Genomic DNA, 13,455 nt, shown 5'->3' with positions numbered 1-13,455 from the left:
TGCTAATTTTCTGTTCTGCTACCATGGCATTCACTGTATGTCAGGATTTATTTGCTGAGCCTGTTTTCATTGATTCTATCACTACACAAACCTTTCCAGCCAAGCTGGAAAATAAAATAAAGTAGACTTTTTTTTTCCCCCTCTGGTACATACAAATTAATATGCAAATTGAAGATGTGTAAAAAGACATTTGGATGGAAGTGCACTTAAAAGCAGCTTTAGCCTGATAGTCCAAAATTCCCTCCATTTCGAGTTCGGTTATCTTGCTTTTTTAGACCCGCTCCACTGTGTTCACCATTTGTTAGTGCTCTGCTATAATAACATATTTGGATGTTTTTCTTGTATGATAATGCGTCTGATTTAAATCAAAGTTAGATCACGTTAGTATACTCTGGCATAATCTGCATGCCTGAGCTCTCACAAATGCAAAGCATTGTTAAATGGCTGTGCTTGCTGGTTTATCTATTTCCTATCTGATAATGAGTAAAAACTAATTAATGTGTTTTGAATTGATAGAAATGAACAGTTTCATGAAAAAAAACTCCAATTTCGTTATGCATTCATAGATAACTCCACTAAATGAGTCTCTAAAACTACAGACTGAACGCATCCTGTGTTCTTCCCAACGCAATAAAGTCCCAGTCCAGACTATTTCTATCCACACTGCCAGTAACTATCACTCTTTATCACATATCTGACAATCATCCCCCAAGACACCAAAGGCCAAGTAGTTACTTGACTTGTCACCGCCACTCCTGTTATAAATGTGACTGTCACAGTCTCAGCAGGGACAGGGAAGGGCAAGAGGTTGAGATGAACTTTATATCGAGTTGATTGTGAAATGTGATAGACAGAGAGCCCACTCTGGGCGATTGTGACCCTGTGTGTTAAAAAGCAGTAAGAGAGCCGTTCAGTTGGAGTGCTTCATGATGTTCCTACAGAGCTGACCTGGTTTCACACTGTTTTCACATTGCAAAGCCAAAGTGACTCGCCAGGTTTAAAGGTAATCTTTCCTGAAAATCAAACAGCGTGGCATTTTCATCGCATGTCACATTGAAGGAATAATAATCCACGATAAAAGGCTATTTCTTTTCTTCTCAACAGTTGATGGACATACCAACCGACTCCATTTGCAGGCTGTTGAAAAGCAGACTTCCTTTGAGAGGAGGCGGAGGGCGAGGAAGAGGTAGAGGAGGAAGAGGAGGGTCCGTATATCGTAAGCAAGGATAAGCACAGATTTTTCTGATGTCTTCTTAAAATAAAAGAAGTAACATCATCAAAACTGCCTTTATCCATGCCTTTATAGACCAGCCCTCCTCTCCACTGAGACGGACAGTCGAAGAGCACACACACCGTAAAGGTTAGCACATTAATTTCAGTAAAGAGGACAACACATAGAAAAGCGAAGCAGTTCAAAACATACATTTCAAAGGGCAGGAATTAGAACAGAGGACTGAAATGAGACCAGTTGGGTTTTAAGGCACAACACAATAAGGACACTAATACAATGTGGGCCGGCTGCAACAAACACAAGTTGGCACAGAATATTCTCGTTTAAATTCAGTATGCCCTAGTTTGGTTGTTATTTCCCCAAATAATTAGATCCAAACTCGACTCATTTAATGGACTTTTAGTTGAAAACAAAAACTATAGTGCACTTGAGATCTCTTCTTTGCAGTGTTGCAGGCAGGCCCACATTATCACACCACTGATTAGAACAAATACAGATAGGGGTGTTACGGTAGTTGTCACAGCTTACAGTCCAGATTGTCTTTGTCCAGCTTGAACACTGCTGCCACACCAACTCTCTTGCTACATGTTAAAGTGTTCACATGCTACTTGAGCAAGTTCTGCCTTTGTGAAGGTAATTTGATTTGAACTAACTTTAAATGCTCAGAATGCACAATGCGCTTTCTTTTTTATCTGAAATTGTTTTGTGCTGATTTTCTAAATGGGTACACATGTTGAATTCTTGATTTTAAAGCAGTTTTATGGAAAATCCTTTGCTTTTTTATTCTTTGACTAAAAATAGTATTTAAGAGAAACCTGATCCAACTCTGCTGGTTACCTGGGAGGTCGCTACACAAACAAAAAGGCTGGAAAGAGGCTGGGAAAAAAAAGTGGATTAGATAAAGACTGTGTGCAGACACTTGGAACTAAAGCCTGCTATTGTTTTTGTCAGCACTGGATTTAAAATTGATCATCAGATCTGCAGGGATACCTTACTGAGCAATAACGTTGATAGTTTGACAAGTTGCATGAAGTTAACCTGTTTGAAGAGCAGCTGCTGATAACCTCAAAGACAAGCTAGAAGAAAATGTCTGCTTCTATCAGTTATTGCTAACAATATTATACTCCTAGTAAATTCACAAACACTTGAGCTCCCTATTTGAAAACTTAACTGAATATGCAAACTGTTTGCCTATGTTTCCAGTTTGAATGGCTGTTTTACCCCATTGGTGACTTTTTAATACCGTTACACCCCTAAAACCAGCACACACAAACCAGACTGTACACGTGTACTCATCACACAGACAGGAGAGCTAAAAATCAAGGGCAGAATACACAGGTTAGGCAAATAAATAGAGGTCAACGGGAAGGCACTACACTACAATTAACACTCGAGGTATGAGCTGCCTCCAAACACTGACCAGAAACTTGGTATTTCCCATTATTATCACTACTGATCATTAACAAGTTCATAAAACAAAAACAGAAATCAGAAAGTGGTTAGAGGCAACTTTGACCCTCAAACAAAGAACAGCCATCCCTACCATGGTGACTCTGGGAGCGGACCGGCCAATGTTTTTCTCCTAGAAAACAGAACCAAGTAGTTATTCATTAGATTGTGCTTCTTGTATGGTAATATGACAGAATACAATCACACCGAACAGCAGTTACTCAGTCTGCGTAGTAAAGCAGTTTTAAATGAATACATTCTTGTATTTATTAGACACTGTTCATTTCTGTGAACATTCCAGCATGAGTCAGTATACCCCAAAAGTTTCATTTGATGATAAGTAAGCCTTATAAGTCAAACAGAGCTCTCTGGTTACAACAACAGATTTGAGGACACAGGAGACTGCAAGAGATGAGTACAGTTTTAGGGGTCTGATATCGATTGTGTAACATTTTATCTACCCATCAACTACAGGCAGAGGCCATCTGACACCATGACTCAAGGTATCAAATCACCTCTCTCTTACTTACTGTACACACACAAACACCATCAGACACAAACATAAATTACTACTAAGCGTAGGAGGAAGACAGAGAGGAGTTGGGATTCAAGATGAAAAGAGAGAAATGGGATAGGAGGAGAGGAGGGGAGGATAATGAGAAGAGAGGAGGTGTAAAAGTCACTGTTGTTCCCCGCACCCTGACACAACAGGGCTCCAGCCATGCGGCACTTTGATCCATCACTATCGATTTAGCGTCAGCATCTCATCGCCACTACCTCCCACACAGCAACACACAGCAACAAAGCTGCGTTCCCTGGCTCTGGGTTTGGACGAGAAGCACACCAGTTCTGACCTTAAACCCACTGACCAGAAGAACCTTTGTAGTGTTGGGTACATTCATGACAAGTGCTGCTGCTGCTGGAGATACACTGATGAGCATGAATTGCAGATTTTTCAACACAAGCGCGGTGATAAGAGCAGCAGGTTTACATGAAATCCAAACAAACAACAAAAACAAACAAAAAAAAAATTCTACTTAACTCATAGTAAACTACAGTTGGATATTATTTAAGTGGCAACTTGAAGTCAGTCAGATTTCCATAAATGTTTTTTCCTGCACATTTTCAAAGTTGGGCTGTATGAACATTTGATAGTGTTACATCCCTCTGCTTCCTCACTGGCCTTTGAATGGCCAAGCAGCAATCTTTAGGTGTTGTGGACACATGACGGACCTGAAGCAATACATGCTGGTCAAACACTTGTCTAATTTTAGCGAACGAAGCCAGCGAATGTCACAGGCTTCAGTCAGGACTGGTCAGGTGCTGCAGCTGCTCTCTTCCAGCTGAGCACCTCTGTGACACAACTTGTCCTTGAATGTCTGAAGGCTTTAATAACATGCATGATGTGTGATAGACTTTTATTCATAGATCATCAGATCTATGAACAGATCTCCCGGGAGACGGGAGATTGGACTGAAGACAAGTTTCGGTGCAATCTGTTGGTTTCCTTAGCTAGGAAATTGTTTTTGAATTGGCTCTATATGAATGAATTGGATTATTTTGAAAATAATTATGATTACAATGAATTGAATTCCAATTGGCTTGAACTGGACGATACTATTTAAGTGCCTTGAGATGATATTTGTTGTATTTGGCGCTATATAAATCAAACTGAAATTAATTGAATTGAATCAGATAAGTTATTTTCAATGGTTAACTCAATGTTAAAGCCATATATGAAATGATGAAATAAAAAATGGTTGAATAAGTTTATGATAAATGATGACTGCTTCCAGTTTAATATTCCCTCTGATATCTTTTCAAGACTGAGCATTGGAAAAAGGATTCCACTGTACAACATCACATTTATGGAGTTGTAATTTTAATAAGACATTGATAAGAAAAAGGAAATGATGTATGATAGCTTGAATATTATAGCCAAAAAGATTAGTCACAGATGTAGACTCGTGTTTTTAATCCTCCTGAATGAGTTAGGCAGTTTTGAGAAAGCAGTGAAATGAATAACAATTAAACAAGATGTGGTCATTTTTATTTAGATTTAGGCAACTGTTACTTGATAAAAGTGAAGCCTTTGAGGATTGTACTTTTATGATTTAAATTACTTGCTTTTTACCCTTCTGGTGAAGTGATAGTATTGATAGTATTCTGAGGAAAGAATTTAAAAAAGGAAGCAATTTCTCTTAAATTGTCGCTCTGGCCTGAATTTCCATAAGATCAGCTGCTGCTGCTGTGAGCTCACTTGTTCCTGACTTCACCTGTGTCTTGACTGCAGTCTTTTTACACTCCATCTGTTATGCTGCAGTCAGCTCTCGCTGTCCATGGAAGGCAGTTGGACGTGCATCCGGCTGTATTTATTGGGCAGCATATGCATGGGCTTTTTTGTCCTAATAGGCTGCACCTGTGAAGGTGAACCTACTCTTGATTCAGAATTGTTAGCTAATTATCGACCTATATCCAATCTCCCTTTTTTGTCTAAATTGCATAAAAAAATTGTTGCAGCTCAACTTTGTGATCATTTACACAGAAATAATCTGTTTGAAGATTTCAGTCAGGATTCATAGTGCATCATAGCACAGAAACAGCACTTAGCCTCTGATAACAGACTTGTGTCTGTGCACGTCCTGTTAGATCTCAGTGCTGCATTTGATACGGTCGATCACAACATTCTGTTACAGAGGCTTCAACATGTTATTGGGATTAAAGGAACTGCATTAAGCTGGTTTAAGTCATATATTTATGACAGATTCCAGTTTGTCCTCACACAGCAGAGTAAGTCATGGAGTTCCTCAGGGTTCTGTGCTTGGACCGATTCTTTTCACTCTACATATGCTTCTATTAGGTAACGTTATTAGACAGAATGGCATGAATAAAAAAAAATGGTCCATGCATTTGTTACTTTAAGATTGGACTACTGTAATTCTTTATTATTGGACTGTCCCTCAAATATTCTGAAAAGCCTTCAGCTGATCCAAAATGCTGCAGCCAGAGTTCTGATGAGAACAATTAGGAGAGATCAAATTCTCCAGTTTTAGCTTCTCTTCATTGGCTCCCTGTTAATTTCAGAATTGATTTTTAATTTTTCTCCTCACATATAAAGCTCAAGCGCCAACATATCTTAAAGATCTCATTGTTAGATATCAGCACTTCGCTCTCAGACTGCAGGTTTACTTGAGGTTCCCAGAGTTTCTAAAAGTAGAATGGGAGGCAGAACCTTCAGTTATCAGGCCCCTCTATTGTGGAACCAGCTGCCAGTATATGTCGGGAAGCAGACACCTTCTCTACCTTTAAGATTAGGCTTAAAACTTTCCTTTTTGATAAAACTTATATGTTGGGATGGCTCAGGTGCTGCTGAAACATCCCATAGTTAAGCTGCTATCGGCCCAGATTGCTGGGGGGTCTCCTATGTCACACCTTTCCTCACTTTGCTCTCTTTTTTCTTACTTTTATTTACTCATATGACATTATGTACATTTGGCATTATTGTTGTCATTAACTTGTGTTTCCCTGTCTCAACAGGTATAGCTTTGATGGTGTTACGATGTTTGTTGTCCCCTCTTTTCTGTCCTCTTAAACCCAGCTGGTCGAGGCGGATGGCCATCCTTCCTGAGTCTGGTTCTGCCAGAGGTTTCTTCCTGTTAAAGGATAATAATGGTGTGCATGGTTGACTTGCGGAGTGATCACCACTTCTTGCTTTTGCTCAACTTCATTCTTCTTGTATTGGTTTTGCCGAAATGTTAGTTTTAACTTTAGTTAGTTGTTCTATAATAAACACCTTATGTTTCTAAACTTGTGTGTTCTTTCTGGATTTTATATTGAAGGCCTAAAAGCTGGTTTAAAATCAGCAAACTTGTAAAAAAAAAAATAATAATTCTGCTCACATGAGATGATTTTTCAAAAGAGTTGTGGTACATTGGGGAACTAAGAAAGACCTAACATTTTACTCACAAAGTAGCAGACTTGAAGCAGCACCGCTTGCATCCTTGAGGAACAGAGAATATATGCTCTGAGAATAACGTTTTCTTAAGATCAACACCATGGATTGCTTTTTTATACCGGCAATAACAATCTATATTTACATTTAAAGAATATGGGACCTCTGCTGATGGTGAGAGTAACTGCTAAGTAAGTCTTAGCTGTCAAAATGGTGTCCATTAAGATAACTGTGCCATAGCAGAAAGAATGTGTAACTCAGCAAAATATTTTTAAGTATTTTTGAGCTAACCTTTGTCAATTAATGTTATTACTGAAACTCAAGCAGGACGTGACAATTTTTTTTTTAACATGTTGTTCTATTGATATGTCACCAAGGCAACCAGCAAAATGGTAGTATATGTAATATTATGGTGATGCTGGGGCAGTGAAAGGAATGTATTTTAGCATTAGTAATGATCATTTTCAAACTCTAACCAAGATGTAATCTTATAATCTTTCTGATACTCCAACAGAATGACCCTAGGAGTTCTAGTCAGTACAATTAACTGTACTGATAAATCCATCTGACAAGTAATGCAAGTCTAATATGTTGATATTAATATGTTTCCAAGACTTTTTTTCAACGGAGGACACATTGTTGATTGCATAGCCGAGGTCTTATGCTATATTCCCGCAGTTTGAAACATGGTGGAACTGAACATTATGGGGAAATGTTGCAGTTGCTGTAAAGCCTTAGCTTTACAAATATATCTTCTCAATTTTATTTGAGTAATTCATTTTGTGACCCTGCAAGAGCTGCAAAAAGGCCAATTTGATCCATTTGTGCTTTTTAACACATCGGTTTGCTGATCTGAGTGTTTCTGGACTGTTATTTAGAGGCTAAATGTGACAAGAAACCTTGACGTTGGAGCATTAGTAACAGTTCTCCTGACTCAACATTATGCAGCGTATTTTATGAAGTTTGCTGGGTTTTAGTCAGAAACTTGTAAGGCTGAAGAGTGCTACAAGAGGATTCAGCATTTCCCTTTACCACAAGAAAACAACTGTCTCATTTCGGAGTGGCCATGTAAAGCAGTTATTCTGATGTTCAATTTTCTTGCAGTGCAAGGAGAGGAGATACATCAAAAGGTTTAAAACTGCCAGAGGAGGGATGAATTTCATGAAAACACATATAAACATAGTTGGCAGCTCAACAGTAAACAGCACCAGTTATTCTCCCTAACTGGAATGAGGCTCTGTTTCTTACATTTATTCAGCTGGAGTAATTCTGGCTGTAACAGGCAGAAATTTCTGAATTTTTTAATATAGGTCCACTCAAGGGAAAGACAACTGTAAGGGAAAAGCTCAGAAGAAGTAGGGGTACTGAGGAGACCTTCTCCCCAAGGCAAATCTACTTACCAACATGTCCACCATCAGCACTTAACAATGTTTTCTCAGATTTTCAGCCCAAGATTATTTGTTCTTCAAGATTCATTCCTTTGCATTCCTATCTCAACAGGCCTTGACATATCATCAGGGATTTTTTAAGAAGTCAGGGTTGTGGAAGTCAAGGCCAAATGGTGTAAAATTAGCAGCAAATTGGTCAAGTGCATAATCCACAGAAAACCAAACTCAATTTTTAGGAGTCTTCAAGAGCAAAGTTCAAACGAGACTCTTCTCTCCACAAATATGTACAGTTTTGTCTCCCTAATCTTTACTGAAGTGTATATAATGTGCAGATTATCTTCATCTAGCAATCATTGCAGTGAGTTTTATTGATAGTAATATGCATTTCTGTGAAACAGAGGCTACATGATGGTGACACTGACTCCGGGGGCTGCTGCCATACTGTGATGTATGTTGTAATAAAGCTAAATGTTTTTTTATGACTGCAAGACTTCAAATACTCTTGAATTTCATTTTTGCACACGATGTAGCATATGTAACTCTCATAAATCTCATAAACCTTGTTTGCAAATGATGCCGATGCAGCCTGGGAGCCGAAACCACATAGAAACAAAATGATCATTAATTCATTGTCACAAAATGGATCATTGTAATGTGCTAACTCTGAGCTTTCAGTGCCATATGGAAAAGAGCTCTGAGGATACTATTTTGCTGCTCTACTTCTTAATACGCTTAGATGGAGAAAGCCAATAGAGTAATGTTATAAAACTTTGTGTTGGGTTTATTATACTCATTTAATTTAGCCATCTTGGTTATATTTTCCATGGTTTTACAACTTAATTTCACAATTTGTGTCCATAGCCAGTTTTGCAGTGCCAGGAAGTACCCGGAGTAGCTTTCGATTCTTTTGTGCTGGCTTAATAAGAAAAAGAAATTGTTGTATAAATTGTGTCAAAGGTTCAGAAGAGAAGAGGCTTAGACAGCCACATCTAAGCATAAAACAAATCTTCAGGACCAACCTCAAGACTGTTTTTTTTTATTTCCCCTGTTAAGTCTTTATTTTGATTTCCTTTGTTGTACGACTGCACTATTTGACTTTGTGTTGGTGGAAATTGGTGAGAATTAGGCAATAAAAGTACTTGATTGAGGTTATAAAGGTTAAAGTTAGGCAACAAAAACAGTGTGGTCAGGAAAACATCATGGTTGGACATTAAAATATCCAACAAAATATTTCATTGTTTAAAACTTTTTCAAGTACTCTGTATTCAAAACCAGCACAGCGAGCTCCTCACATCATCAGTAAATGACAAGCTGGTTGCAGAGACTAATGTGTGCCAAACAGTGAAGATAATTCAGAGGAAAATAATTGTTATAATTGATCATTTTGGGACTGTTGAATTAGTTCAGAATTTCAAATTTTGAACCGGGACCATGAGGTAATTCAGTTTTAATCTGTATGAATTGAACTCTGGAACTAGCTCATATGAAGTGTGGATAACTGTATGCTCGCATGGATTACTATCCAAGAGGTGATTGTCATTCGCTCTTGAATGTGCTCACTTGTTCACTCTTCCTGAAATGGTTTAAAATATTTGGCTAAAATACCGATTAGTACAATTTATACCTTCTTCATACCCTAAAAGTGTTGTTTTTGAACTTGCTGTTGTGCATTCTAATCTAAGTACCGGCTTATATTGCTAAAAAATTTAACATAATACATAGATCAAACTGCAATCGATAATGATTTTAGCTACCAAAGAACAATATGATATATTTGTATGAGACCAAAAAGTTAACGAATATCTATTTAGCTAACTGAGCTACATTTTCACTTTTGCAACACTATTGGAAAAGAACGGAATATTTCCCACAGTCACTATCTGGGGATAGTGCTTTATGGCTTACGAGAAGGCTTCTTTCACTTGCCACAGCATTGTAGTTACAGTGCCAGCAAATACCTTTAAGTTAACTCTACCTTTTAAGTTTCTTTGACATGAAAATGTAATACAGAGCTAAAATTTGATTTCCAAAATGTGAATTTTTTCTCTTCTGCCACCCTGGTAGTCTATTTCTTTCAATCAGCACCTCACTGAGCAAAGCCACGCTTGATTTCTTATGTTGCTAATTATGGTTCATTAGCATATTAACAAAGTAATTGGCCCAAGAGAGTAAATCTCTCTGTACCTGTGGCAAAACATTGGGTTTATTGTGCAGGAGTCTAAATGTGTGATTTGTTTTACACACACACCACCCCTAACCCAACACACACACACACACACCACTCCCCTGCTGGGTGAGTTGGATTGCTATCAGTCCCTGAGAAAGCTGCTTACATAACCATGCTGCCAGCACCAGCCCACGTCAGGCTCTATATTAGATGATTGCATCTTAAATCGCTTTTTGACAATGTTGTATCTCACTTTCAGTAAAAGAAGACAAGACCTTTTATGAGTAAGTATGTGGGAATGAGGGTGTGTAAGTGAAAAACTAGATGCTGTGTAATGAAAAGGATTATGCTACAAGGATTGTTTGTAGAAAAAGACAGATGTGGTTCAGCCAACATTAGAAGTAAAAATTAATTTGCTTCTAAAGTTGGCTGATTCATTTGTAGAGCAGCTCATGAAAATGGTTTAGGACTTATTCTCTGGGGCTTGAAAATAATGACGTGAAATATTAATGCTAAACTGGTTCAGGGGTTGAGATTGTAAAGCATGAAAGCCGATCGTGAGGCGATTAACAAAAGAGGAGTGTAAAGTTGCTGTAGTTTACCAGTCTTTTTGCAGGGGAAAAAAAAAGCTTTCTTCATTAACTCTCCATCTCATACAGCAATCCCCTAAACTCAGATAGAGTAGGGTGAGTGAGCAAGGGGAAGATTAAGAGAGGGAGGGTGAGAGCATAGATTCGATAAAGAAGGGGGAGTCTTATTTCAGTGCTTCACACACTGCTGGATGATCAAAGAACAAAATGCTGTTTTAATTCCAAGAATCATATCTCATCTCCTGTCCACAAGCTCATTTTAGGGGATTGCGCTCCAGGACAGAGGGGGAGAGTAGAAATAGCACAAAGATGAAGCCTCTAAAATCCAGCTAGGGTACTACTGTTTACCTAATGCTAATTATTCCATTGACAGCAAACAGTTCTTGACTTATGACAGATTTGTCAACAATCCTGTGCTTTAATCCTGAGGTATTTTCCAATGATGCAGCCCTAGAAGGAGGCCATTCCCAGAAAAAACTCAACAGTCGGGTCTCCATAAACTATTTGATGCATATTATGAAGTTGAAGTTTTGTTTTCAAGAAAGTTTTCAATGAACACTAAAAGTGATTTTGACTTTTTCTGAAACAGTTGTGGCACCTTAAGGTAAACATAATGCACTATCATTCTGTAATTCAATGTTGACATATCAAACATGTGACTGACACGTACTTCCAGAGAAAAAGAAGGACATGAAAGAATAATAAAAACATACAAAGTGTTTTTAAAAAAAAGAAGAAGAATTTTCTTCTTATATATGGCCAAGACAACTGGTTTTGTTTATGTGCTCTTCCTCAAAGTTTTGTTTCCAATTAGTGGTTGGTACTCATTTTATGATAGCCACGTATAACTGTCACCTCTTCTTCCACCTACCATTGACACTGTGTATCCTTGCTTATTCACGTGAGAGAATGTATGCTTCTAAGCAACTCCTGAATGTTGGTATAGCAGTTGCTAGCTAGATACAATGATACAAAGCTGGATTAGAGTGTGTTAAATTAGCTAAATCTGAAGAGAAATATTTTTCTTTTGTCAAACTGTGTCAGACTGAGAAGTCTGAGTGGCACATAAGAAGGTGCTACAGTCTTATGAATTGTGTATATACCTTTGTGGCATTATTTTTCAACACGCATGTCACTGCAGGTTAGCAATGACTGGAGTTTGAGTTTTGTGTAGGACTTGAGTTGCTGTTTTCTTTATTTTCCCTTTTAGCAGTTTTAACTCCCTAAAATCTCATGGTTGTTCCTTTAAAGTTTCCCATTTTTAATTTTTTTTTTCTTTTTTTTTTATGAAAAACCTCTTGTGGTCTTAAAATGGTTTAGGTATCACTAATAATTTGTCAATATGACCCTGCCCAAATCTCCTACCAACAGATGAAACTGGACTACAGTTTCTTCTTTGAGTGTGCCATGCAGTTCAGTCATACATGGAGAGCAGTTCTCAAGAGGACTTTAAATTATACGAGGTTCCATGCACGTTGAAGTATAAGAATAGTATTTTAATTTCTATTGCTTTAATATTAGAAATGCACCACTTGCCTGGTCATCTTAGCCAGAGGCAGCTTGCTCAGCCAGCCACCGCCTCATGTGCTGAAACACTTATCTCCTAATTGCAGGCATTGCAAATGACTGTGAGACAATAAGGAAACTTTGTTGAATCACAAATTTGTAACACCACTGTCCGTCCCACACCTACCCTATTCTTGTCCCCTGTCCTTCCTTCTCCAGTAGAGGCATGTGGGTTCAGAGTGGGAGGACCTATACCATCATGGACCAGTAAAGTAACCCCAGTGAACCTCAATCCCCTGGTTATACCACAAGCCACACTGTCACAAGTCTGTCACTGTGACAGCTACCAGTTAACCTGCCTACTTGTTGGTCAACAGATTGTTGTCTTTCCCAGGTAAATGGTTGGAACAGCATCAGACTTTTGTTTTATTTCATATGTGGCAAAAACATCATAGATTGTGAGAGGTTTTCATTTCTTTGGTCCCTCACTGCATATGAAAATGAAATAATAAGATTAAAAAAATGACTTAAAGTGAATAACTGACTCTCAGACACAACATAATTTATATGCAGCAGTGTTGATATGTCGACCAAGAAGCAAAAAATAATGTGAAACTCCACAAATTGATATTTATTACATCTTAAGTACATTATTGATAAATGTTTTGGTGATAAACATTCAGCTTAACCCACAGAAATACGAAATTGTTCTCAATGCTCAATGGAATTAATATTGAGGGATTCTCTTAATATTGAGGGAGTTTAAAAAAAGGAACAGTTCACCTAAATTATTTTTTTTGTCTTGGAAACTACAACTTAGTTACATTTTTCCACTGAAATAAGCCACAAGTTTGTTAATTTTTTCTAATTTCTCTGTGATTTATCAGTCCAATTATTTATCTATAATGCAGTCAGTAGGAGAGGGAAAATGAAAGCATAGCATTAAAGTTGATCTAAGAAGCGCACCTTTTTGAGCTGCTGCTTCAATTTTTAGTTGGGAGCAAGTGAAAAAAGTTTATTTCAACCTGTTTATTAAGAACATTTTATGATTTGATTTTTTCCCTCTGTGGCATCAAAACTGAATTGAGTATTTTTCTGGATATTGATCTGGAGTTAGAAATTATAATATTGTGATAGCCCTTATCACTGCACGAAAAGAGGGATTTGTGTCA

General features: G+C 37.8%; 1 protein-coding gene across 6 annotated transcripts in view; it reads right to left on the bottom strand.

Annotated features, from left to right (window-relative positions):
* The window catches only part of LOC142373769 (shisa family member 6), a 79,409-nt gene that overhangs the window by 25,902 nt on the left and 40,052 nt on the right, over positions 1-13,455 (bottom strand). For 4 of the 6 annotated variants that reach the window (XM_075457148.1, XM_075457151.1, XM_075457149.1 and 1 more), the window contains exon 5: positions 2,775-2,813. The exons of the other annotated variants lie outside the window; for them this stretch is intronic. In XM_075457148.1, the coding sequence (XP_075313263.1) occupies positions 2,775-2,813 (39 nt within the window). The remainder of the gene's footprint in view (positions 1-2,774; positions 2,814-13,455) is intronic. 6 annotated transcript variants of the gene reach the window in all.

This window comes from Odontesthes bonariensis, chromosome 23 (genome assembly GCF_027942865.1).
Source record: "Odontesthes bonariensis isolate fOdoBon6 chromosome 23, fOdoBon6.hap1, whole genome shotgun sequence".
Lineage (NCBI taxonomy): Eukaryota > Metazoa > Chordata > Actinopteri > Atheriniformes > Atherinopsidae > Odontesthes > Odontesthes bonariensis.
Note: the sequence above shows the minus strand (reverse complement) of the source record. Positions and strands in the feature narration are given on the sequence as shown.